The sequence below is a fragment of the Rhinoderma darwinii genome, chromosome 1 (assembly GCF_050947455.1).
Source record: "Rhinoderma darwinii isolate aRhiDar2 chromosome 1, aRhiDar2.hap1, whole genome shotgun sequence".
Classification (NCBI taxonomy): domain Eukaryota; kingdom Metazoa; phylum Chordata; class Amphibia; order Anura; family Rhinodermatidae; genus Rhinoderma; species Rhinoderma darwinii.
In genome coordinates, this window is record NC_134687.1 from 210,158,999 (window position 1) to 210,184,202 (window position 25,204).

The window sequence follows — 25,204 nt, forward strand, 5'->3', positions numbered from 1 at the left end:
CATACACTGCTCCCCATGTACCCCCTCCTCACACACTGATCCCATGCACTCCCCCTCCTCACACACTGCTCCCATGTACCCCCTCACATACACTGCTCCCTATGTACCCTCCCCCCCTCATACACTGCTCCCATGTACTCCCCCTCCTCACATACAATGCTCTCTCCTTTTCAGAAGACTCTCTACCATCCACCTCTCACTGCAGCATCCTTGTATCTTTTCTCCTTGCATAGAGATGCATTAGGAGTAAGACCCTCCCCTTCCTTTGGTCACCTGACCTCCACTCTAGCTTCTATCAATGTACTATCCTCCTCAGTGGCTTAGGATGTTTGTCATGTGACTATGATGTCCCCAAAGGTCCTGCTCCTCTCCTTGTTGCTGTTTTGGCGTTTTTTTTTTTTTTGTCAATTGCGTAGAATCGTTTTAGAAACAATGTGATAATGCACAATTAATGCTAAATTTGCGTCTGTTTTGAAGTAAAGATGCAAAAAGATGCCTGGGGGCCCCCCTGAGCCAATCATAGAGTGGGGTATGGGGCAGGAGCTCCAAGAGCACCAGTGATAATCCGACCCTGCCTGTCTGGTGTTATTGACATTGCAAGGCTGTATAGTACTTCACAGTCTGTACATAATTGCACATTCTGCTAGAGATATGGAGCAGGGGCTGGTACTTCTTGCCCACGTAGAGTCTAATTTGTTACCTAAGTCAATACTGACACATTTCCTATGCACCAGATTTTTTTTTTTTTTTTTTTTTTTTAAAGCTTCATATTTATTAATGTAAATATTTTCTGGAAAACTAACTAAACTACTACAAAGAATCTATCCATTTAAGTTGACCTTCTGCCGCATTTGAGGCTTAATCTACAGGGTGGGCCATTAATATGGATACACCTAAATAAAATAGGAATGGTTGGTGATATTAACTTCCTGTTTGTGGCACATTAGTATATGGGAGGGGGGAAACTTTTCAAGCTGGGTGTTGACCATGGCGGCCATTTTGAAGTCGGACATTTTGTATCCAACTTTAGTTTTTTCAATGGGAAGAGGGTCATGTGACACATCAAACTTATCGAGAATTTCACAAGAAAAACAATGGTGTTCTTGGTTTTAACGTTACTTTATTCTTTCATGAGTTATTTACAAGTTTCTCATAAAGATAGTGGGGCCATTCTTCATCAATGGAAACCTCAAGGCCACAGGATATAAGGAAATTGCTACATGATGATGTGTTTCCCTCTTTATGCACTGAAGCTGGCACGTTCCCTGAGTTATTCGAGCAAGATGGTGCACCACCACATTATGGGTGTCAGGTCCGAGCATTCCTAGATGAACAGTTTCCTGGAAAGTGGATTGGTCGTCGTGGGCCAGTTGAATGGCCCCCTAGGTCTCCCGATCTGACCCCCTTAGACTTTTATCTTTGTGATTATCTGAAGGCAATTGTCTATGCTGTGAAGATACGAGATGTGCAGCAACTGAAACTACGGATACTGGAAGCCTGTGCTAGCATTTCTTCTGCGGTGTTGCTATCAGTGTGTGAAGAGTGGGAGAAGAGGGTTGCATTGACAATCCAACACAATGGGCAGCACTTTGAACACATTTTATAAGTGGTCAGAAACTTGTAAATAACTCATGAAAGAATAAAGTAACGTTAAAACCAAGCACACCATTGTTTTTCTTGTGAAATTCTCGATAAGTTTGATGTGTCACATGACCCTCTTCCCATTGAAAAAACTAAAGTTGGATACAAAATGTCCGACTTCAAAATGGCCGCCATGGTCAACACCCAGCTTGAAAAGATTCCCCCCTCCCATATACTAATGTGCCACAAACAGGAAGTTAATATCACCAACCATTCCCATTTTATTTGGGTGCATCCATATAAATGGCCCACCCTGTATACAGTTCTAACTAACTGTATAGATTTAGGCCTTATTCAGCCGAACGTTGAACACGTCCGTGTGATGGCCGTTAAAACAACGGCCGTCACACGGACATTTTTTTTCAATGGGGCCGTTCACGCGGCCATTATTTCAACGGACCGTGTGAGGGGTCCGTTGAAAAAAAGAACATGCCCTATTTTGTTCCGTTTTCACGGATCCTTCCATAGACTCAAGTCTATGGGGATCCGTGAAATCGGAACCCGCATTGGGGCACCTCGGATATGAAAAATGTCACGTTTTTTACGTCCGAGTTTCCCCACATTCGTGTGAATCTGACCTATGAGTGTTGTGTGTTCAAATGGTAGTGGAATTTGATTGCACATTTCACAGGAGAATTAATAAACATTCATTAATACTCACTGAACTTGAAGGCTATGTAGCCTTTTTATTCTTAAACGTATGTGTTTTGTGTTCATAAACATTTTTCTAATTGACTGTTATTGAAAATTGTATTTAGTTTTTTACTCTGTATTTTCTATGTATCCATTATACATAGAAAATGCATAATGCTGCTGTAAGCCAAATCGTTCAGTCAGCTGGACTGACGGCTCGGCTGAGAGTGGCTGCTGTGTGCCTCTGACACACAATTTAACCCGAAGGGTATGTTCACACACAGAATAAAAACGGCTAAAAATTACGGAGCTGTTTTCAAGGGAAAACAGCCTCTGATTTTCAGCCGTTTTTTAATCAGAACACCTTTTTTGAGGCTTTGTTTTTAGACGTTTTTAAAGCTGTTTTTTCAATTAACCCTATGAAAAACAGCTCAAAAAGCATCTCAATAAGTAAAATGCTCTTTCTTTTTATGCGCATGTTTTTTAAATAAAACAGCGGCGTAAAAAAACACCCCGTCTGAACTAAACGCAGTTTTTCCCATTGATTACAATGGGAAGCTGTTTGTCGGCGTTTCACTAGAGTTTTTCAAGGCGTATTTCAAGACGTTTACTCCTGAAAACACTGCGTGTGAACATTCCCTTACAGATCATTCAGATGAATAATTCTGATGTCCGGAGGCTGTCCAAGTGTAGAACGGATAGCAGCCGGACTGAACACTGATCCATTATAGTTAAAGAAAAGTGAGGAAGCACTACCAAATATTTGAAAAAAAAATCCTGTGTACAGTGTACATATGTCGTCAGCCGATCCCGGAGGCGAAACTTGAGAACATTAGTCTCTAAAAGAGAAAAAAATATATAGAATAGATATTTTAAGAGTGATATATTGACAACATATCTAATATGGTCATATTATCAAATATTTAAACTAAAGAAGATATACATATTTATTCAGTAATCAAATTGTTATAGTTTTCCTACCCGTAAAGAGAAGAGAGGGATATAGAAATCATGATGGAACCACGGGCAGATGTTTATATCAAAGTACGACACTGGATTATCTAGAGAAACTAGGGAAGATCTTAAAATCCACATTAAGGCCTCTAGGGGATAGGGTATCTAATTTGAAGATCCATTCAAGCTCCAATTGTTTTAATTTTTAAATCCTATCACCGCCACGTCTATGGCGGGGCACATGGTCCACGATGAACAATCTAAAATCGTTTTCACCGAGGTTTTTTTCCACAAAGTATTTGGACAAAGGTAAGTCATTCTTTTTAGTACGGATTGTTGACTTGTGGTTATTAATACGTTTTCTACATTCAATGGTGGTTTCACCTACATATAATAATTTGCAGGGACATTGTATAATATACACCACATAATCCGATTTGCATGTTAAATGATGTTTAATTTTATGTATAGTACCTTTAGTCGGGTGGACAAAGGCCTCACCCTTAGCCATATTTTTACAATTGTTACACCCCAAACAAGGGAAACAACCCAATTTTTTAGGTGCTAAAAAGGATTGGTAGCTTTTAACCGAAGACGCCACATTCGCATGTATTAGACGATCTCTCAGATTTTTAGTCCTACGATAGGCCATGCATGGTGGGGCTTCAAATTCTGAAATCTTATCATAGGACCTCCTCAATATCCCCCATTCTTTTTAGATAATTTTTGCAATTTCATTGCTTTTATGAGAGTATGTGGATACTAATGCTAATCTATGTGATGTGGTCTGTGTTTTTTTCTTTAAAAGATCTTGTCTCGAAATCTCATCCACTTTCAATCTTTTATTGTCTAATAGTTTTTTAGGGTAACCTCGATGTTTTAATTTTTGGGACATATCTCTCAGCCTGATGTCCAACGTGGGGGGATCCTGTACAATCCTTTTCACCCTCAACATCTGGCTAAAAGGGTGAGAGGCAATCATTGGATGAGGGTGACAAATTTCAAACCTCAACAAATTATTGCGTTCTGTGGGTTTGCTATATAGATCAGTAATTAGTTTATTGTCTTTTCTAAAGACTCTCGTGTCAAGAAATTATAATGATGTCACTGAAGATTCCATGGTGAATTTAATGTCGCTATCCATTTCATTAAGAAATGAAAATAAACACTCTAGCTCCTCTTGGGAGCCCATCATATATAGTTATTATATACATTATAGTTAATGGGCCTATTCAGACATCAGTATTTTTTTTCACTGGCCATCAAGCAGGAAAAGCCCATAGAAATCAATGGGTCTGTCTGAAAAATGGATGCCATGCGGATGCCATCTATTTTACTCTGTTCCATTTTTCACGGATGGTTGCCTTGAAACATTTGAGAAGTCAAACCAGAAAGTAGAGGCAGAGCAGTATGGTCCTGAATATAAGACATGGTCAGAAGCAAAAAATAAGCACGAGAAATAATTCACAATGCTCTATATGCTATAAGCAACAGAAAATAGTGTTTCTGCGGTCATGTGACAATGCCAGGGGTGTTTCACAGTGGGTTCGTACAATTGAGGACATTCTTCAGGTTTTTTTCACAGATGTGAAAAAACGGATGGCACACTGATACCATCCAGATAGAAAAAACAAACAAATTGAAGGCAATTGCAACAGAAACTGATGATGCAAGCTCATAAAAAATCTGATACAAAATCGTAATTTTTTCTCGGACTAAACTCGGTCGAGTTTTAACGAAGCTCGTATGAATAAGCTTTAGGCCGGGTTCCCACGGGTAGAATACGCTGCGTAAAACTCACAACATGTCCTATATTTGGCCGTGTTTTCGCGCAGCACGCACCAATTGACGTCAATGGGTGCGTGCAAATCGCGCTCGGCACACGGAAGCACTTCTGGGTGCCGCGCGTGATTCGCGCAGCAATAGTAAAAAAAATGAATGAAAACAGAAAAGCACCACGTGATTTTCAGTTTGTAAACATAAAAGCAGAGTGTCATAATGATGCCGGCTGCGCGAAAATCACGCAGCCACGCACCATATGCTGATGCCACACGGACCTTTTGCGCGCGCAAAACGGACACGTCCGTGTGAACAAGGCCTCAGTCTCAGAAATTTCTGCAACAAACATTAGGGTAAGGACACACAGCTTAAACACTGCAGATTTTCTGCAACGGATTTAATTGCGGAAAATCTGCATCATATGGATGAGATTTGAACAAATCTCATCCACACACAGCGGAAAAAATCAGCCGAGAAAGTGTTTATAAATTGACCTGCAGTGTGTTAATTTAATCCGCAGCGTGTCAATTTATGAATTCAATGGGGATATAAAACCCGCAAAAAAACTTTTTATGGTTCAAAATCAATTAAAAAAATGTTAATACTTACCACCCGGCCTTTGTCATAGCGAAGCGCTACTCTATTCCGGCTTTCTTGGATGATGTTTCATCCCATGTCACATGGGCTGCAGGATCACTCCAGGAGGCCGGGCTGCACCGAGAACAGAGGGACACATTGCTATGGCAATGCAGAAGTGGTAAGTATTAACTGTTTTTTGCACAGTGGTGCGATTTTTAAGGCGGAATTCCCTGTGAGTTCCAGGACAGATACGGCGGTGTACTATTACACAGCGTATTCGCCCTGTGTGTCCTTACCCTTAGGATTATATTCAGTGTTATATTCAAAAGTTGCTGTGAGCCTAGCGGTCAGTCCAGCTGAAGAATTCGGCTTTCAGACGCGTTATGCAGCTTCTATGTATAGTGAATTTTAAGGCGTAAGAAGTCCTTTATTTAAAGTGACAGGCTTGCTGTAAGAATATATTTTATAAATATTTTTACTAAATATTAGGCCATTCTCATGATTTTATATTGCATTAACCTGTTAGTGACCGCCCCATAGTGTTTTTACGGTGGCCACTAACGGGCTTTATTCCGATGCAGTAGCCTTTTTACGGCGCTGCATGGGAATAAATAAACAGAGCAGGGAGTCGATAAATCTTCCTGCTCTCAGCTACCAGAGGTAGCTGAATACTGGGGGCATCCCTGCTCTAACAGGTGAGATCGATATCAGTATCGATCTCACCCATTTAACCCTTCAGATGCGGCGCTCAATAGCGCCTTCAGATGCGGCGCTCAATCATCTTTGGAGAGGGAGGGAACTCCCTGTCTCACCCCACCGGCACCTGGCGATAAGATCGCCGAGTGTGTGTCCCAGATGGCAGCCGGGGGCCTAATAAAGGCCCACAGGTCTCCCTGTAGTGTATGCCTGCTAGTTCATGCCAGAGGCATGTCCTAGCAGATGCCTGTCCGTTTTACACGGACAGGCATAATACACTGCAATACAAGTATTGCAGTGTATTATAAATGCGATCGGATGATCGCATAGTGAAAAAAAAATGAAAAACCCACGTTTTCCCCTTTATTATTAAAAAAAACAAAATAAAGTAAAAAAGTTACACATATTGGTATCGCCGCGTCCGTAACGACCCCAACTATAAAGTTGTTACATCATTTAACCTGCACAGTGAACGTCGTAAAAACGAAAACAAGAAAAATGCAAAAATGTATGTTTTTTTTAATCCTGCCTTAAAAATAATGTGATAAAATGTGATCAAAAAGTCACATCTACTCCAAAATGGTACCTATAAAAAATCGTCCCGCAAAAAAAAAAGCCCTCATACAGCTGCATCAGCGGAACAATAAAAAAGTTACGGCTCTTCAAATATGGAGACACAAAAACAAATAATTTTGAAAAAAAGGTGTTTTCACTGTGTAAAAGTAGTAAATCATACAAAATCTATATAAATTTGGTATCGTTGCAATTGCAACAACCTGCTGAATAAAGTTATTGTATTATTTATACCACACGGTAAACGGCGTAAATTTAGGACGCAAAAAAGTGTGGCGAAATTTGTTTCTATTCCCCCCCAAAGAAAAGTTAATAAAAGTTAATCAATAAATTCTATGTACCCCAAAATGGTGCTATTAAAAATTACAACTTGTCCCGCAAAAAACAAGACCTTATACAGCTATGTTGACGCAAAAATATAAAAGTTATAGCTCTTTGAATGAGACGATGGAAAAACTTAAAAAATAGCTTGGTCATTAAGGTCTAAAATAGATGCAATTGTTTGAGGAATCTTTAATGTTCCAGCACAAATTGACAAAAACTCGTCAAAACACTCGTCGAGGTTTTTTTTTCCTCTTTCTGACTGATTGAAATGGGGTTTTGGAGGCGGAAACCGCCTCAAGGTGGGTCATGACGCTTCTTTTTACCGCGACGCGGTTTTTTTACTCGCGGTAAAAAAACTCGTCCAACTCTCATTGAAATCAATGGGAGGCATTTTCGGGCGGTTTTTGAGGAGTTTTTTGGCGCGGTTTCCGCGTCAAAAAACTCGTCAAAAAACTCAGTGTGAACACAGCCTTAAATTGACTGTGTTTATTTTTAGTCCTATCAGTATTTAGTATTCACTATGGTTTACAGCTTCCTCAACAGCTTTATCATTGTTTTGTTATGTGCTAAGAACATATAGTCAAACTGTCCACACTGAAATAAAAAATAACATACATGAAAAACACTTTACTAAATATTCCGCATCCTTGCTATTTAAGTTGTCTAGTTGTTCACAATGTCTTGTTTAATAGATGCCTTCCAGAAGCAGCATGTGTTGCTTACAGGATCCTACACCATAAATAATGCCAGCCACCCCCTATTTAAATTTACTCTGAATAATGTTAATGCATAAGCAAAATGCAGCTGGCATGGCAAATGTAAGGTTAAAAATAAATACCATATTCTGACTTTGAGATATGTTATTTATATTTTATTCTACTTTCCAAGCTGTTCTATTTTCAAGGAGGAAAATAAAGATTTGTGTTTCATTTGTCTTTAGAGATTATCCTTCATGCTAGGCTACACAAATATTTTCGTAGTGTAACAGCTCCGATTTCAGTTGTCACATGACAGCTGCAGACCATTGGAATTGGAGAGGCATGAATGCGCTACTTTTTTGACATTTTCATGTAACTGTTGCATGACAAATAGATTCATAAGGCAAGGCCCCCTTGGCGACACAGCATTGCCCATGGATCACAGTAAAATCAAGGAATTGCCCTGACCACCTGTGACTTTGATGTGTCCCAATGGAAAAATAAGACCTTGACCAAGGGCATACATACAATAGCCATGTGGTTGCTTGGAGACAGGTGGTCCAGCCCTGGTTGTTCTATCGCTTTTGCCAGTCGGTGCTGAGAACTTGTGCAGGACTCTGCTCTCCAACAGAACTGCATTATTAGTAAACACGGTGAGGAGTTGGCCCAAGAATTAAAAAAAAGGATGTGGAGAGGGAAATAAACATAATTGGAGCTTATTTTAATCTTTGTTATAATACACTACTGACGTTAAAACCATTGCAAAAAATCTGACATGGTTATCCTCCTCAGCAGCAGTCCTGGAACGGCTGGTCTGTTGATGCTCCCGTCGCTCCGGTGAAGGAACTGCGGGAGTAACTGACGTCACAGCGTGATCTAGCGAGATCATGCTGTGCTGTGAATAAAGCTGGGCATGAATGAAGAGAAGTGTATGACGCTGATTTGTCAGCGTCATACACTTTTCTTTAAAATGCCCACTTGGTGAAACTAAAAAAAAACGCCCAGTTGGGCTTTTATAAAAAATTTGTAAAAATGATCAGAACTTTGTCACTTATAAACGTTTTAAAAAAAAAAAAAACAGTAGTTATCTACAACAAAGCATTTATTAGATTAGGTAGGCGATAGAGAAGTATTAAACTTGTGACAGAGCCTCTTTAAGTTTGGTTCTAAGCAAGTGAAATGCATGCTCGATCGGGTTGAGATCTGGTGATTGACTTGGCCATTGCAGAATATTCCACTTCTTTTCCTTAAAAAACTCCCGGGTTGCTTTCGCTGTATGTTTTGGGTCATTGTCCATCTTTACTCTGTAGCGACGTCCAATCAACCTTGCTGCATTTGGTTGAATCTGAGCAGAAAGTATATCTCTGAGCACTTCAGAATTCATCCGGCTGCTTCTGTCTTCAGTCACATCATCAATAAACACTAGTGACCCAGTGCCTTTGGCAGCCATGCATACCCATGCCATCACACTGCCTCCACCATGTTTTACAGAGGACGTGGTGTGCTTTGGATCATGAGCCGTTCCAAGCCTTCTCCATACTTTCTTCCTCTCATCATTCCGGTACAGATTCATCTTATTTTCATCTGTCCAAAGAATGCTGTTCCAGAACTGGGCTGGCTTCTTTAGATGTTGTTTGGCAAAGTCTAATCTAATTCTCTTGTCATTTCTCCTTAAACCACATAATGTTATTGTGTCATTTTGTAAAACAATGTTTATATGCATACAATAATTTGTCGGTATATCGCAATAGCTCTTGCAACTTTGTTAGTAATTCATTTCTATGAATGTTAGTAATCCATTTCTATGCACAATGAATTTCCACCAATCTGACATTGTGCATGGATAATGTAATTTATATCCAAAATTTTTTTTATATATATAAAAAAAATCTTAATAATAAATACATTTTGTATAAATTGTTTAATACAGTCTTATCTTGTATTTATTTTACCCAAAGTGTGCTGGTTGGTCCATTAGTTTTTCGTTTTCTTTTCTGCTATATTTATTTTGGACGGCACCGTGCAATATATATTGCATTTCTTTTTGGGTTATTAAAAGGATAATATTTTTTCTTTTTGTTATATTGTAATTTGGGGATTTTTTTCCCATTTTCTTATCCTAGGGATATTTTGTAGGATCATCTTGGACAGTTGTTTCTCAGATTTAATCCATTTTCTTTCCCTTATATTCTTTTTCCCTCCCTTTTTTCTTTTTCTTTTTTCCTTTTACCCCTCTTTCCCCCCCTCCCCCTTTTTTTTGTTTCTTTAGTCATATAGTCATTATGGCATACTGTTTAGATGCGGAAGTGGACGCACACATATCAGCTTTTTTCAATTGTGAAATAAATAAAAAAATGGAGGAATCAAATAGGGACTTATTTGGTCTCTTTAAAATGCATAGGAAATTGGTTTTGGGACATCTTAGGAGGAAATGGGACATTAGCAGTCTTGAGACATATAAAACATCTAACATCACCCCTAGGGGCTTAAGAAGGAAAGTCTTTCCTGCATCACATTTGAAAGGTGAGGAATTCATAAAAAAATGGGATATGGAGTGCCTAGAACACTCGAAACATCTTATGGAGATTATTATAGAAGAGGAAAAAAACCTCTTGGTTTCTCTTACCTCTGAAATTGATGAAAGTGTAAAAAAATTGGATGAACTCCGTACACATCCGGACTTCGAAAGATTAAATAACAACTTAAAAAAGGATGTAGAAATAGAACAAAAAGAAATTGCGATTCGTAAAAAGAGGAAATATCAGCGTGACCTACAGGACTATGAAAATGATCAAATTTTCTCCTTCATTAAAAAGAATACGAATATGAATAAAAAGGAAGGATGGGGTAACCGTAGAAATTTTACTAAAAGGGGCTCCATCTTATCTACAGATGGGGATACGACTAATGACCCCTCAAGTGAAAATGAAGTCTATAGAGGGAGAAATATTGAAAAAACTCAAGAGAGGATATCTTTTTTAGGCGAGAGAACAGGAGGGAGACCAGGAGAGGAAAAATCAGTAGAGAAAGGAGGAAGACCAAATACGAGGCAGAGAAGGGGGAGATAAATAATGTCAATAATATCATTAATCTAACCGATCTTACCTTGTCCCCATGCCATATAAATCTATTAAATCGTGGACTGGGATTTTCCCCAGTTAACACAGGAAATGAATTTGAAATATACAAAGACCTCCATTTATTTGTGAGGAAAATATTACTTAGATTATGGCATGAAGACAAGGAGGGGAAAGGACCCCCTTTAAATGAGGAACAGGATGGGAGTAATGAGATGTGTGTTATGGAGAATTTGACCCAGGGGGATGTGGTACCCTTGGTAGATCTAGAGGACTTATATGAAGAGGGGAAAATAGATGAAATGGAAATCCTTAATGGGAACCATGAGAAATCTCTGATTCCGGAATTTACCGGTCTACGTCCAAAAAGTGGCACGATGCCAAATGTATCACTAAATAGATACACACAATCCTTTATGGAAGCAATGCAGAGAGATTTGGGTCTGGTTGACTGGTCCTCCTTCATGGGGATGGACAACCTTAGCAAAGGGGAAAGAACGGCCCTAATGGAACTTAGTAAACTGGAAAATGTGGTTATAAAACCCAGTGATAAAGGGGGAAATGTTGTCCTCCTCATGGAGGAGTACTATGTCGGCGAGATCCAAAGACAACTAAACTCAAACTGTTATGTCAACTTAAAAGAGAACCCGATGGAAGATATAGCTCGTAGCTTGATGGGAAAACTTCTATTTGCATTGGATGAGGGTCTAATAAATCGACAGGAATATAACTTTCTATTGGTAAAGGAACCACGAATGCCCACCATTTATATACTGCCTAAGGTGCACAAAAACAGGGAATCGCCTCCAGGACGACCTATAATTTCGGGAATGGGAGGACCAACCGATAACCTTGGAAAATATGTGGATGAAAAATTGAAGCCGTTTGTGCATCAACTCCCATCATTTATTCTTGACACCGGGGACCTACTACGAAAAATTAAAAACTTGAGCTTTGATTGTGACTTCATACTAGTGAGTTTGGATGTTGAATCTCTCTATACTTCCATTCCTCATGAATGTGGCCTTAAAGCCTCTGCCTCTTTCCTTGAGGGTCGGGGTGGTGACTGGGCACATCAAAATGAGTTTATAGTTGAAATGTTAGAATTTGTTCTCAACCACAACTGTTTCTCTTTTGATGGTAAGTTCTTCCGCCAAGTCCAGGGGACGGTGATGGGCTCATCGTGTGCACCATCCTATGCCTGCCTCCACCTGGGCTGGTGGGAGAAACATATTGTTTATAAAAATGTATCTTTTAAGAAAAATGTAGCCTGTTGGCATAGATTTATGGATGACATTTTGGTTTGCTGGAAAGGATCGGTATCCGAATTAGATTTATTCATGAGCGAATTAAATCAAAATTCCTTGAATATATCTTTGACATATACTCACAACGAGGTCTCAATTAATTTTTTGGATTTAAATATATATAAAGAAGATAATATGCTGAGGACATCATCCTACCGCAAACCAACGGCAGGTAATACATTACTTTTAGCGAGCAGTCACCACCCCCCCCTCAAATAAAGGGAATACCGGTGGGAGAATTCACGAGAATTAGAAGGAATTGTTCGAACTTCGATGAATTTAAGACTGAGGCTATGGAACTATCTGGGAGATTCGAATCAAGGGGATACTCCAAAAAAAATAATAAAACGTGGATACAATCGTTCTCTAAGACTGAATAAAGATGAATTTTTGGAAAAAAAGATTGAAAAAAGAATTAATAAGGATGATAGAGTTCGCTTTATATCAAGATATGGTTCCCATTGGGAAATCTTACGTAACCTTATGCTAAAAAATTGGTCATATTTGACTTTGAATCCCAAAATTGGGACCCTGGTAGGTAATTCACCAAGTATGGTGCCTAGGAGAGCCCCAAATCTTAGAGACATCCTGGTCAATTCAGAGTTTAGGAGGAAAACAAAAGAAGGACAGGCCTGGTTAAAAAAACGCCCAAAGGGCATGTTTAAATGTGGGAGCTGCTCTCACTGTAAATATGTTCTGAAAGCAGATAAATTTAGGGATGCAAGGGGAGTGAAGGAATATAGAGTCCAGACTTTTATTAACTGCCGCTCTTGTATGGTGGTATATTGTATCACCTGCTCCTGTAACAAACTATATATTGGGAAGACCAAACGTGAACTCCAGATACGTATCAGGGAACACATATCGGACATTAAAAAGGGTGACTTGAAGAGCCCTCTAGCTACTCATTTTAAAATTTATCATCAGCATTTTATTTTTATACTTTTATTTTTATTTATTTTTTTCTTAGTATATATTTTTCTTGAATTATTATTATATAATTTTTTTTTTCTTTTCTTTTTTATTTTTCTTTTCTTTTTTTCTTTGTTTAATTTTATTTTAATTTTTTTATTTTTATATATTTTTATTTATTTTTTCTTTTCTTATTCTTAATATCTTATTTTATTTCATGAATTTTGATTTCTGAGAAACATCTGTCCAGATGATTATGGTGAAAATTATAACCATGAAAATTATACCTGAAACTTTGTCAGAGATAAAAATAAATTATAACGTCTCCAAAAGTAGGAGTAAAACCCTTTATGTATTATATGAAGTTAATTATTGTTGGTAAAACTACTTTTCTTGTGATCAATGATGTATTGAATTCCTTTGAAATGTTTTGAATAGTAGGAAACTGTGAAATGTACGAATCTGTAGAAAGCAAGCCTGGATATTCACTGAATGGGCGGGAACTTGCAATAAAACTTAATTACGAAGCATATATAAGAGGCACTAGCCTGGAACAGAATAAGGTCTCTGAGGAAGTCACAGATGTGATGAAACGCGTTAGCTAATTACCCCCTAACACGTGTGTTTGACGTCACACACGATGTACCTTGCTGGATTCTAACCTCAGTCTGCAACGAGCTCATCCGTGCCTGCACTATATCTGTATATGAGGAGGCACGAAGGGAGAGAGATCCAGACAAACCTGTTAAAACCCATGAGGACAACTATGGAAAGGAGAGGCTTTTCTGGACCTGTGCTATAAAGCTGGATTTTCGTCCTGTAAAAAGTGTTGGGACTTGGACTACACTTACAACATAAAGGTACCATTGAAAAAACCTTGAGAAAAGGGTTTGAAATAATCCTCTCTAAAGAAGCAATTTTTGGTCTAATACAGATATGTGTCATGTGAATATATATTCCCAGAAAAAATAACGGCTCATGACATCCTGCTTAAATATAGGTTATATTTGGCATCTCCTAAAAAAATCTCTTCCGGATCCTTTGCCACCTGGATCCCGTCCATAACATAAATGTTGAAATCTGGACGATGCCTGTAATTTGAAGGCACGAGTGGAAAATCCCTAGCAGGTAGCTAGACAAAATTTCTCCAAACAGATCTTGGGAGTGTCTGCCTTATCTCCTGTTTAAACACACAATGTGAACAGCACAGTACAGATCTTGGGAGTGTCTGCCTTATCTCCTGTTTAAACGCACAATGTGAACAGCACAGTACAGATCTTGGGAGTGTCTGCCTTATCTCCTGTTTAAACGCACAATGTGAACAGCACAGTACAGATCTTGGGAGTGTCTGCCTTATCTCCTGTTTAAACGCACAATGTGAACAGCATATAGCCGGCTTTGGGAGGGAATAACCTGCTTATATTCTCTTGTATGTCATTTCTCCTTAAAGGAACAGTGTCACCACAATTTTTTTTTTTATATGTTAAAGATGTTAGAGCTTTATTAAAAACGTTTGGATTAATTTGTGTGTTTGTGTGTGACTTTTTTTTATTTTTACACTTTTTCTTCCCTATGGGGGCTGCCATTTTTTTTTCCATTTCTGTATGTGTCGATTAACGACACATACAGACATGGAATACGGCAGCTCCAGTCCCATAGGGACTGCGAACGGGGCCCGTTCCATCCACTATCATGTACGCCGCTGTGTGGGAACGGCGCATGCGCCGCTCCCACACAGTTCAATTTGAAATGCGCGCCGTCCGGCGCCATTTTCCTGTGGACCGGAAGTCGCGGCCGGACAGTAATATTACTACTTCCGGTCGCGGCTTCCGGACTTGTGCACGTGGAGCAGCGGTAGCAGACGGAGCGGATGGACCGGAGGGAGCGGCGGCCACTGGAGCAGGTAAGGGATTTATATGTATGTTTGTGTTTCAGTGTGTGTTTACTACTGTATGTAAACCTACTACACTGTGTGTTAGCTCAAAAAATGGCGACACACAGTGTAGGAGGTTAGACCGTTCAAACCCCTCGTTTCTCCCGGCACTAGCCAGGATAAAGGAGGGGGGGATTCTGAGAGCTCACTAGAGCGAGGGATTTTTACCCAATTTTGCAGCATAAAGCAATGTGGTTGCTTTACCACATGCAATGCTGCAATTTTGGGAATGGCTCCATCTAGTGACCAGCAATGGAAAATATTATAAATTAGAATCCAATTGAATCCAATTGATATTTTCTGACTCGTGAAAAAAAAAAAAAAAATTAGAACAATGTTTAATCACCTACACACTAATTGTTTAACTAAAAAAAAAAAAACATGTTTTGCTGGCAACACATTCCCTTTAAACCACATAATGTTATTGTATCATTTTGTAAAACAATGTTTATATGCATGCAATAATTTGTCGGTATATCGCAATAGCTCTTGCAACTTTGTTAGTAATTCATTTCTATGAATGTTAGTAATCCATTTCTATGCACAATGAATTTCCACCAATCTGACATTGTGCATGGATAATGTAATTTATATCCAAAATTTTTTTTATATATATATATATAAAAAAAATCTTAATAATAAATACATTTTGTATAAATTGTTTAATACAGTCTTATCTTGTATTTATTTTACCCAAAGTGTGCTGGTTGGTCCATTAGTTTTTCGTTTTCTTTTCTGCTAAAGTCTAATCTGGCCTTTCTATTTTTGAGGCTGATGTATGGTTTGCACCTTGTGGTGAACCCTCTGTATTTGCTCTCATGAAGTCTTCTCTTTATGGTAGACTTAGATACTGATACACCTACTTCCAGGAGAGTGTTCTTCACTTGGGTAGATGTTGTGAAGGGGTTTTTCTTCACCATGGAAAGGATTCTGCAATCATCCACCACTGTTGTCTTCTGTGGACGTCCAGGCCTTTTGGAATTCACAAGATCACCAGTGCGCTCTTTTTTTTCAAGAATGTACCAAACTGTTGATTTGGCGACTCCTAACATTTGTGCTATCTCTCTGATGTATTTCTTCATTTTTTTCAGCCTAACGATGGTCTGTTTCACTTGCATTGAGAGCTCCTTTGACCTCGTGTTGTGGGTTCTCAGCAACAGATTCCAAACGCAAATGCCACACCTGGAATCAACTCCAGACCTATTACCTGCTTAATTGATGATGGATTAACGAGGGAATAACCCATCAAATAGCTTTTGAAATAATTGTCCAATTACCTTTGGTCCCTTGAAAAAGAGGCAGCTACATATTAAAGAGCTGTAATTCCTAAATCTTTCCTCAAATTAGGAAGCTGAGAGTTTGCACTTTAGGCCCATATTGATTATATAACTGTATATTCAATATGTTTTGGTAAACAGCTAAAATGCCAAAACTTTTGTCACTGTCCAAATAATTCTGGATCGAACTGTATTTGGTATAATTTTATTTAGGAAAGCTAATAAGTTGTATTATACATGAAAATAAACTCTGAAACTAATTGTGTTAAAGTTGCAAAAAGGGGTAAGCACCAATAAAAAAAACTATCATCTCGTCACACAATGTCATTGAGTGTGCAGTGCTCATCTGCAAGCAATGGTCAGTGTTGTGCATGGAGTAACAATGTTCAACAATTAGGAACCCTATGTTAGGGGTTAACTGCAACTTCCTAAAATCAAGACTGTGCCGCCCACAAGGAACTCTACCCTAGAATCATAATGATACTACTATAACAATAGATGTTATGGAATAATAAAAAAAAATAAAAAAAAAAAAATATATATATATATATATATATATACATATATATATATATATTCGTCCAATAAGAGACAGCACTCCAATTTGTGATAGAAAAAACGGCTTTTTATTAGCCCCTGTGCGACGTTTCGGCTCTTTACATGGAGCCTTTCTCAAGCATGCAAACAGTGTAAAAGCATGTGCTATATATGGAGACCACACAACTGGTCTCATTAGGCAAGTGATTTAACATAAAACATAAATAAGTACAAAGATACAGTCATGTTGCATCAGTAAAAGTTATAAAATACAAAGAAGTGCCATTGTGTATATATGATGGTCCTCAGATCAATCAGGGCCATCCAGTTTACAGCAGAAAAATGCAAATTGGTGAACAACTTTAAAAAAAAGTGCAGGTGCACATAATATAACAAATTAAAAACATGAGCCTTGTGTTTACCTCGGATCCATGTGTTCTAGTTCTAGTTCCGGCGCCTGAAAAGTGGGGTGGCGACTATCTATGACAGAGTAGTCTCTTGCTACAGCGCACTTTCGCGCATACGCAGTGCCACTATGAGGCAGGCGGTGGCCATCTTAGTACAGCATACAAGGCCAGCAGCGGCCATGTTCGTATAATCTTATTGTCAAAATGAAAACTTTATTCTAGGAACCGTGCACACAGTCGGTTGCGTCCATGTACAGCGTAAAGGGAACTTAGAAGATACCAAAAAATGCAATTTAATGGAGATGACAGGGAATACACCCAGTCACCAATCATAACTGCGCTGTGAGATATAGAATTATAACTTTAAGAGTCAAGAATATGTTGCGCTGAAGATGCGCATATAAATGAGAGCAGTTGATAAAGAGACTTAAGGTAGCCATTTATAGATAAAAAAACGGCAAAATAAAAGAGAAGACAGTCATCATACATATCGAGAAAGGATTATGATGATTATGATAATGCTACCCCTGGGAAGATAGCAAAAAAAACTAAAAGTTCTTAAAACGCATGAAAAACGCTGTACAAACGCATGGTGTGCACAATATCCTTAAAAAAACATTTTTTTAAAACTCTTTTAAAAAAATCTTTCAAAAAAAATGTCTTTATTTTTTTATCTCAAAAATTTTTGGGGATAGATATATTCATATATAAAGTATTATTTAATGCAATTGAATAAGATACCATAAGAAGCAAATCATAACAATATGTGATAAAGATGGTCCGATACCCCGAAATTGTGGATCCAAGGTAAGACACAGGTGATGCTTGATATTTTCTGTTTATCAGAGATCTGGAAGAAATGAAATAGATAAGGTTACAAATTTGGTAGATTTTACACTGGTTCATATACAGGAAGACCTATGAATAATACATCCCCACGGAGTGTAAGCAGATCCCTAGACTACACCGTGCGTTATGAAGTCAACATTGAGACCCCTAGGTCTCAATGTTTGCAATCTCTCAATCCATTGAAGCTCTCTATAGTTGAGAGATTTAATACGGTCTCCACCTCTACGTAACATTGGTACATGGTCTATCAAATATACTCGTATATCTTTTTCCCTGTGTCCAGCTTCTATATAATGCTTGGACACAGGAAGGTCCATACGTTTTTTGTGGATCGTGTAGCGGTGTTGATTTAACCGTGTTTTGAATTCGAGCGAAGTTTCTCCAACATAGAGGAGGTGGCATGGACATTCTAGTACATATATGACATGGTCTGAGTTACAATTTAAGTAGAACCTAATATCATATGTTCGTTTCGTCTGGGGATGGATAAATTGTGAGCCCTTTCGAATCAGAGGGCAATTGACACAATTCAGACACGGAAAACAGCCTGTTTTGCTGTTGGTAAAATACGTTTGTCTGTTCACTCTACCAGGGCCTATATCAGAGTGTACTAATCTGTCTTGAAGATTAGGTGACCTGCGGTAGGAAAAAAGAGGATTACTCTTAATTTCAGGAATATGCGGTAGACTATGTCTCAGGATGGGCCAGTATTTTAAAAGGATTTTATTAACACTATCACTATTTTCAGCAAAGGTGCTCACAAATGGTATGCGAGCAGGCAATAACCCTCGTTTTCTAGTCTGTAATAGTGTGTCCCTTTCCATAACTCCCACCTTAGCTCTTTGTTGTCTAAGGGGTACTGATGGATAGCCTCTCTGAACAAATTTATCCTCAATTTTTTGAAGAGTACCCTCCAATTTATCCTCCACATTGGTAATACGTTTACCACGAATAAATTGGCTTATCGGGAGACTTTTAATCATAGAACGTGGATGGTTACTGTTAAATACTAACAGATTGTTTTTATCAGTATTCTTAACAAACATTTCTGTAGTAAGGGTACCTTCATGGATTCCAACCGTCACATCCAAAAATTGGATGGACGAAACTGAGCTAACTAGAGTGAATTTGACTGTAGGGTCAATCGTATTTAAAAACATATGGAAGTCCTGCAGTTCACCACTGCTGCCGTCCCATATGAGGAAGACGTCATCTATGTATCGCCACCACCTCAGCACATGGCCGAAGTGGTGGGAAACATAGACGAACGACTCCTCAATGTATCACATATACGTGTTCGCGTACGTTGGGGCCACATTGGACCCCATCGCCGTGCCCTGAGTTTGAACATAAAAATCTCGGAACAATAAATAATTCTCAGTCAGGACAATCTCTAATAAGTCAAGAAATAATTTTTTTGCCACTGTAGTGTAACTAGTCTGTTGTAAATATAGGCTCATAGCCTGTAACTCCTTTTCATGTGTAATTGACGTGTACAAGCTAACAACATCAAATGATGCTAAAATGACCTGTTGATCCTGTGGTATATATACCTCTTTGCGTTTGTTCAAGAAGTCTGACGTATCCTGGATATATGAGAGGGCCTCTGTGGAAAAGGTCCTCAGAATTCTATCCAGGAAGGTGGCTATATGGCTAAAGATAGAATCAGTGCCCGAGACTATAGGTCGTCCTGGGGGATCAACCAAGGACTTGTGTATTTTAGGTAACGTGTATAATACTGGAGTCCTAGGATTCTCTATATTTAAATAATCAAAGTTTTTTTTTTATCAATCACATTATTTTGTAGGGCCTCATCCACAATATTTTGTATACGTCTCTTAATCCGAAATTTGGGATCACAGGTCAATTTTTTATACACATCAATGTCACTCAGCTGTCTATTAATTTCAGCTTCATATTGGGTCGTGTCCATGATGACCACAGCACCACCCTTGTCTGCGGGCTTAATGGTGATGTGGTCATCATGGACCAGAGCCTGTAGTACAGTTATATCATCCCCAGTCATATTGGGATGTTTGAAATAAATATTCTTACTAGTATATTTTAGATGTTCAACATCTCTCCTAACAGCAGAAATAAAGGCATCAAGAGCAGGAATATAGTTATTTGGTACAAAATTACTTTTGTTATACAATTTTACATCATCCAAACACATCTCAGAATTCCTTACCCTATTGACAGGTACTTGCTCAGTGAACCAACACTTTAATTTAATAGAACGAAAAAACTGGCTCAGATCGCTATCCAATTGGATCCAATCCGTGTGAGATGACGGACAAAATGAGAGTCCCTTGTTGAGAACCGATTTTTCCGCAGGACTCAGGATTCGGGATGATATATTGACCACTAGGTCTTCTTCTTCTGTATAGCTCCTCGTGTCATCAATGGTTGTGCTTTTGGAATCTTGATTCCTCTGTAGTCGGTGATGTCTCCTCCCGCCTCTCCTGATGGTTTTGGAGCCCGTGTGGGGGTTCCTAAAAAAGGTGAGGATAGGTTATCCGTGGTTTGTTGTTTCAAATCTTGAGGTCTCCTTCGTTGTTTCTTGTTGTCAAACAATTGATTTGAATATTTTCCTTGTTGGTCATCATTCCAATTGTAGACATGACCTCTGCGATAATCCTCGCTATCGCGCTGCCATTTCCTCCTTTTTACTTCCTCTTGTTCACCTTTGAATTTATCCGATGTTTTTTTTAAATCGGATGAAAATTTCTCGTATTCATGTGTCTCCAACAGGGAGACAAGGGTACGATCAACTTCAGTGAGTGATATTGAGACCGTAGTGATTTCCTGTTTAAGATACTCAATATTTAACAACATCACATCAAAGGAATATTTGTTTGAAAGATGCTGTAGCCGGTTACAATGTAACTCACTCTGTGAGAACAAATTGGGTTTGAGGGTGGACCTCAGACCCCTGGGGATCATCTTAGACTTGTAATATGCCCCCAACGTAGTAACATGTAATCGTAGAGAGATCAAACGCTTGGTTTCATTTTCCATCCTGCGTTTAAACTCCACAACGGTGTCTTCAAAAAACCAGCCTCTCCCTCCAGATCTTGCAGGATGCGATGAGCATCGGCCTCCGTGTAACAGAAATTATCAGGGGCTGTTGTGTCATGAGTATCAACAATTTCCAACATGATTAGGAAAGGTTACTGTGCTTACTGGTAAATCGCGTATGTAGAATGTCCACCATCCAGCAGCACCAGTCAGGAATATAGGTGGGTGTACGTCCCAGGAGCCCGATTACTGCTCCCAGATCCTCAATATTTGTCCAATAAGAGACAGCACTCCAATTTGTGATAGAAAAAACGGCTTCATTAAATTGCATTTTTTGGTATCTTCTAAGTTCCCTTTACACTGTACATGGATGCAACCGACTGTGTGCACGGTTCCTAGAATAAAGTTTTCATTTTGACAATAAGATTATACAAACATGGCCGCTGCTGGCCTTGTATGCTGTACTAAGATGGCCGCCGCCTGCCTCATAGTGGCACTGCGCATGCGCGAAAGTGCGCTGTAGCAAGAGACTACTCTGTCATAGATAGTCGCCACCCCACTTTTCAGGCGCCGGAACTACAACCCGAACACATGGATCCGAGGTAAACACAAGGCTCATGTTTTTAATTTGTTATATTATGTGCACCTGCACTTTTTTTAAAGTTGTTCACTAATTAGCATTTTTCTGCTGTAAACTGGATGGCCCTGATTGATCTGAGGACCATCATATATACACAATGGCACTTCTTTGTATTTTATAACTTTTACTGATGCAACATGACTGTATCTTTGTACTTATTTATGTTTTATGCTAAATCACTTGCCTAATGAGACCAGTTGTGTGGTCTCCATATATAGCACATGCTTTTACACTGTTTGCATGCTTGAGAAAGGCTCCATGTAAAGAGCCGAAACGTCGCACAGGGTCTAATAAAAAGCCGTTTTTTCTATCACAAATTGGAGTGCTGTCTCTTATTGGACGAATATTGAGGATCTGGGAGCAGTGATCGGGCTCCTGGGACGTGCACCCACCTATATTCCTGACTGGTGCTGCTGGATGGGGGACATTCTACATATATATATATATATATATACAAGTAAACTTGTTGTATGGTCTTGTTGTGCATGAACTTAACATGCATTTGTGAGTGGGAGCCCATGATGCTCTGGTAAGCCAAGTTTTCCAAAATTAAGCACAAAGCATAAAGTTGTAATTTATATAATTTTATCATTGACATCCAACACCCCCCAATTGCAGATGTCAGGGAATAGTTGGGCACCCACTATACATATTAGCTTATCGGCAGATCCTGATAAAATTGGTGGAATAAGGCAACATCCCATCCACTTAAAGGCCACTTGTGGCACATTTACAGTGGGAAGTCCTGCTCTTTAACCCATTGAGTACCGGGTCTATTTTGGTCTTGAGTACATAAACAATTTTTTTATTTTTCCTCTTTGCCTTCCATCATCATAACTTTTTTATTTTTTTGTTCAACGTAGCTGTGTGAGGCTTTGTTTTTTTGCGGGACGAGTTGTACTTTATTTATGTGCCACTATTTGATACACATGCATTAAAGCGACCCTGTAGTCAAAAACAGCTTGTTCCTGGCTCCGTTCCCAAGTTCCAGTCTCCGTTGTTTGGTTTCTAAGATGGCCACCGCTGTCTTAGACATGCATATGGAGAGTGCTGTTTGCAAGTCTAAGACACCCCCCCCCCCCCACCACATCCTCTGCCCTCGGATGGGCCAGTGCTGATGACATTAGCGCTGTGTCGATTTGAGGGCAGCTCACACGAAAACAGCGATGCAAAAACAAAAAAAGTTTCTGTCGCCTCAAGGCTGAAAATAGCTGGGTCCTCAAGGAGTTAAACTAACACTTACTAGAAAAGGCTAAACTGTACTGAAGACTTGAAATGCTGGCTGCACAATGTCTTCTCCAGCCAATCTTCAGTAAAACGGTTGCAAAACATAATTACCATTTTAGATAAGGATTACAGTAGAATTCAAGACGACCTGAACTCACCATTGAGCTTAAATTGGTAATAAAAACGTTTCTTTAAAATTGTATTAACAGGTGAAATTTTTTTTGTTAGCATCGTTTTAAGATCGTTCTATGAATAAATATCAGTATATTCTATTTGCTTGATCCTCTAATAACAATATATTTTTCTTTTACCAAACCAGATAAAGAGTCAATCCCGTATTAACCTGAATCAGAGCACCAAGAGAAAGGTATGTGAAGCTTTTCCTTCAAATTCAACTACAAAGATGGACTAGTGTTGTGGTAAAGACCCTATTCACCACAGATGCATGTAATGCCCAAAAGAGTGAATGATATTCATGATCTTTGAGGTTCTATATCTTTTATGAAATAGTCAGTTCTAAGGTTGTGTCTACATGTAGCAGATTTGCAAAAGCACTGACAGAGGCTAATCTGCACAAGAAGGAGGCGGATGTTCTTGTGGATTTCACTGTGGCGACTGTCTTAAAAAAATATACTCACCTCCTCTAGTACTCCCATGGCAACACTTCCCTGGACCCTCACCATTCTATGTACACCCGACCACCAGCTATGACATAATAATTTATTTATATAGCGCCAACATATTCCGCAGCACTTTACAATTCATGGGTGCATGTACATGTATATGTACAGACAATATCAGACATTACATAGTCACAAAACTAATTTACAATTCAAACAAGAGGCGTGAGGACACTGCACGCAAGAGCTTACAATCGATGAGGAAATTAGGATGACTCTCACATACTCACTTCCTGTGGCTCCCTCGGTCTCCAGGACGTCGAGAGTTACTCGCTCGGGTGTCGCCTGGCCTGGCAGACTGAGGCAGTCTGCAGCCAATAGGAGCTCAGGAACGTCAGGCCAATCAAAGCTTGTTTGATGTTCCTGAGCTCCCGCCCTCTCCTTATTTAGTTCAGCCTGGGGTAGTAGCTTTTGCCTGTAATTAGAGTTTCCTTGCCTGGTGCTTTCCTTTGTTTCAGACTCCCCAGAGCGACTTGCATTTTGACTCCTTTGTGTACCCTGAACCCGGCTGGACTCCTGACTTTTCTTTGCCTTCTGACCTTTTGTTTTTCTGCACTCTCTCGGTTTAACCCTGCCTGCCTGACTCCTCCTTTTGCACCCGGACTTGTCCGTGGCGCAATTGCCCTGCCTCTCCCTCCGTGTACTTCCCAGGTGACCCTTTGTTATTGCGTACTCTCTGTCTTATCCGTTTGTCAGTTCCACTTGTACTAGTATAGGGAACGCCGCCCAGTTGTGCGCCGTCATTTAGGTCAGGTCGTACAAGTAGGTAGGGACAGAGGTTTGGGAAGAACAGGGACCTCACTGTTTACCATGTATTTGTTTGTGACAGTGACACAAAATGTAAAAGTGTTTGTTAAGTACAATGCTCCTCCATCTTTTATACATATGGGGTAGTACACATAAAGCTGCATGAGGCGGTCACCTGCCAGTATCTGCGTATGACAGACATGAAGTGCATTAGGGTGCAAGGAGTGTGGGGGATACTTCTGAATGAAGGGGGTTATGTTCTGATGACTAATGTAAAAGGGGGGCCAGGGAAAGTAGTCAGATTAGGGAATGTTATAGGCCTGTTTAAAAAGATGTGTTTTCAGGGCACTTTTAAAACAGTGGATGTTGGGAATGAATCTTATTGTCTGGGGCAGCGCATTCCAGAGGACTGATGCAGCACGTGAAAATCTTGGAGACGGGAGTGGAAGTTTCAGATTATGAAGAATGTTAATCTAAGGTCGTTGGCAGAACGTAGAGCATGAGTAGGGTGGTAGACAGAGATGAGAGAGGAGATGTAAGATGGAAAGCTTTGGGGGGTGAGACTAATAGGTTTGACTATTATTCTGAACGGAATGGGCAACCACTGCAGTGACTGGTACAGGATAGAGGCATTGGTGTACCGGTTGTTCAGAAAGATGAGCCTGGCTGCTGCCTTCAGGATAGATTGGACAGGTGAGAGTTTAACGTGGGGA

General features: G+C 39.4%; 1 protein-coding gene across 1 annotated transcript in view; it reads left to right on the forward strand.

The window, feature by feature from the left end:
• RASGEF1B (RasGEF domain family member 1B) overlaps positions 1-25,204 on the forward strand; it is a 456,059-nt gene that overhangs the window by 53,048 nt on the left and 377,807 nt on the right. The window contains exon 2 of the mRNA XM_075861356.1: positions 23,384-23,431. Coding sequence (XP_075717471.1) covers positions 23,384-23,431 — 48 coding nt within the window. The remainder of the gene's footprint in view (positions 1-23,383; positions 23,432-25,204) is intronic.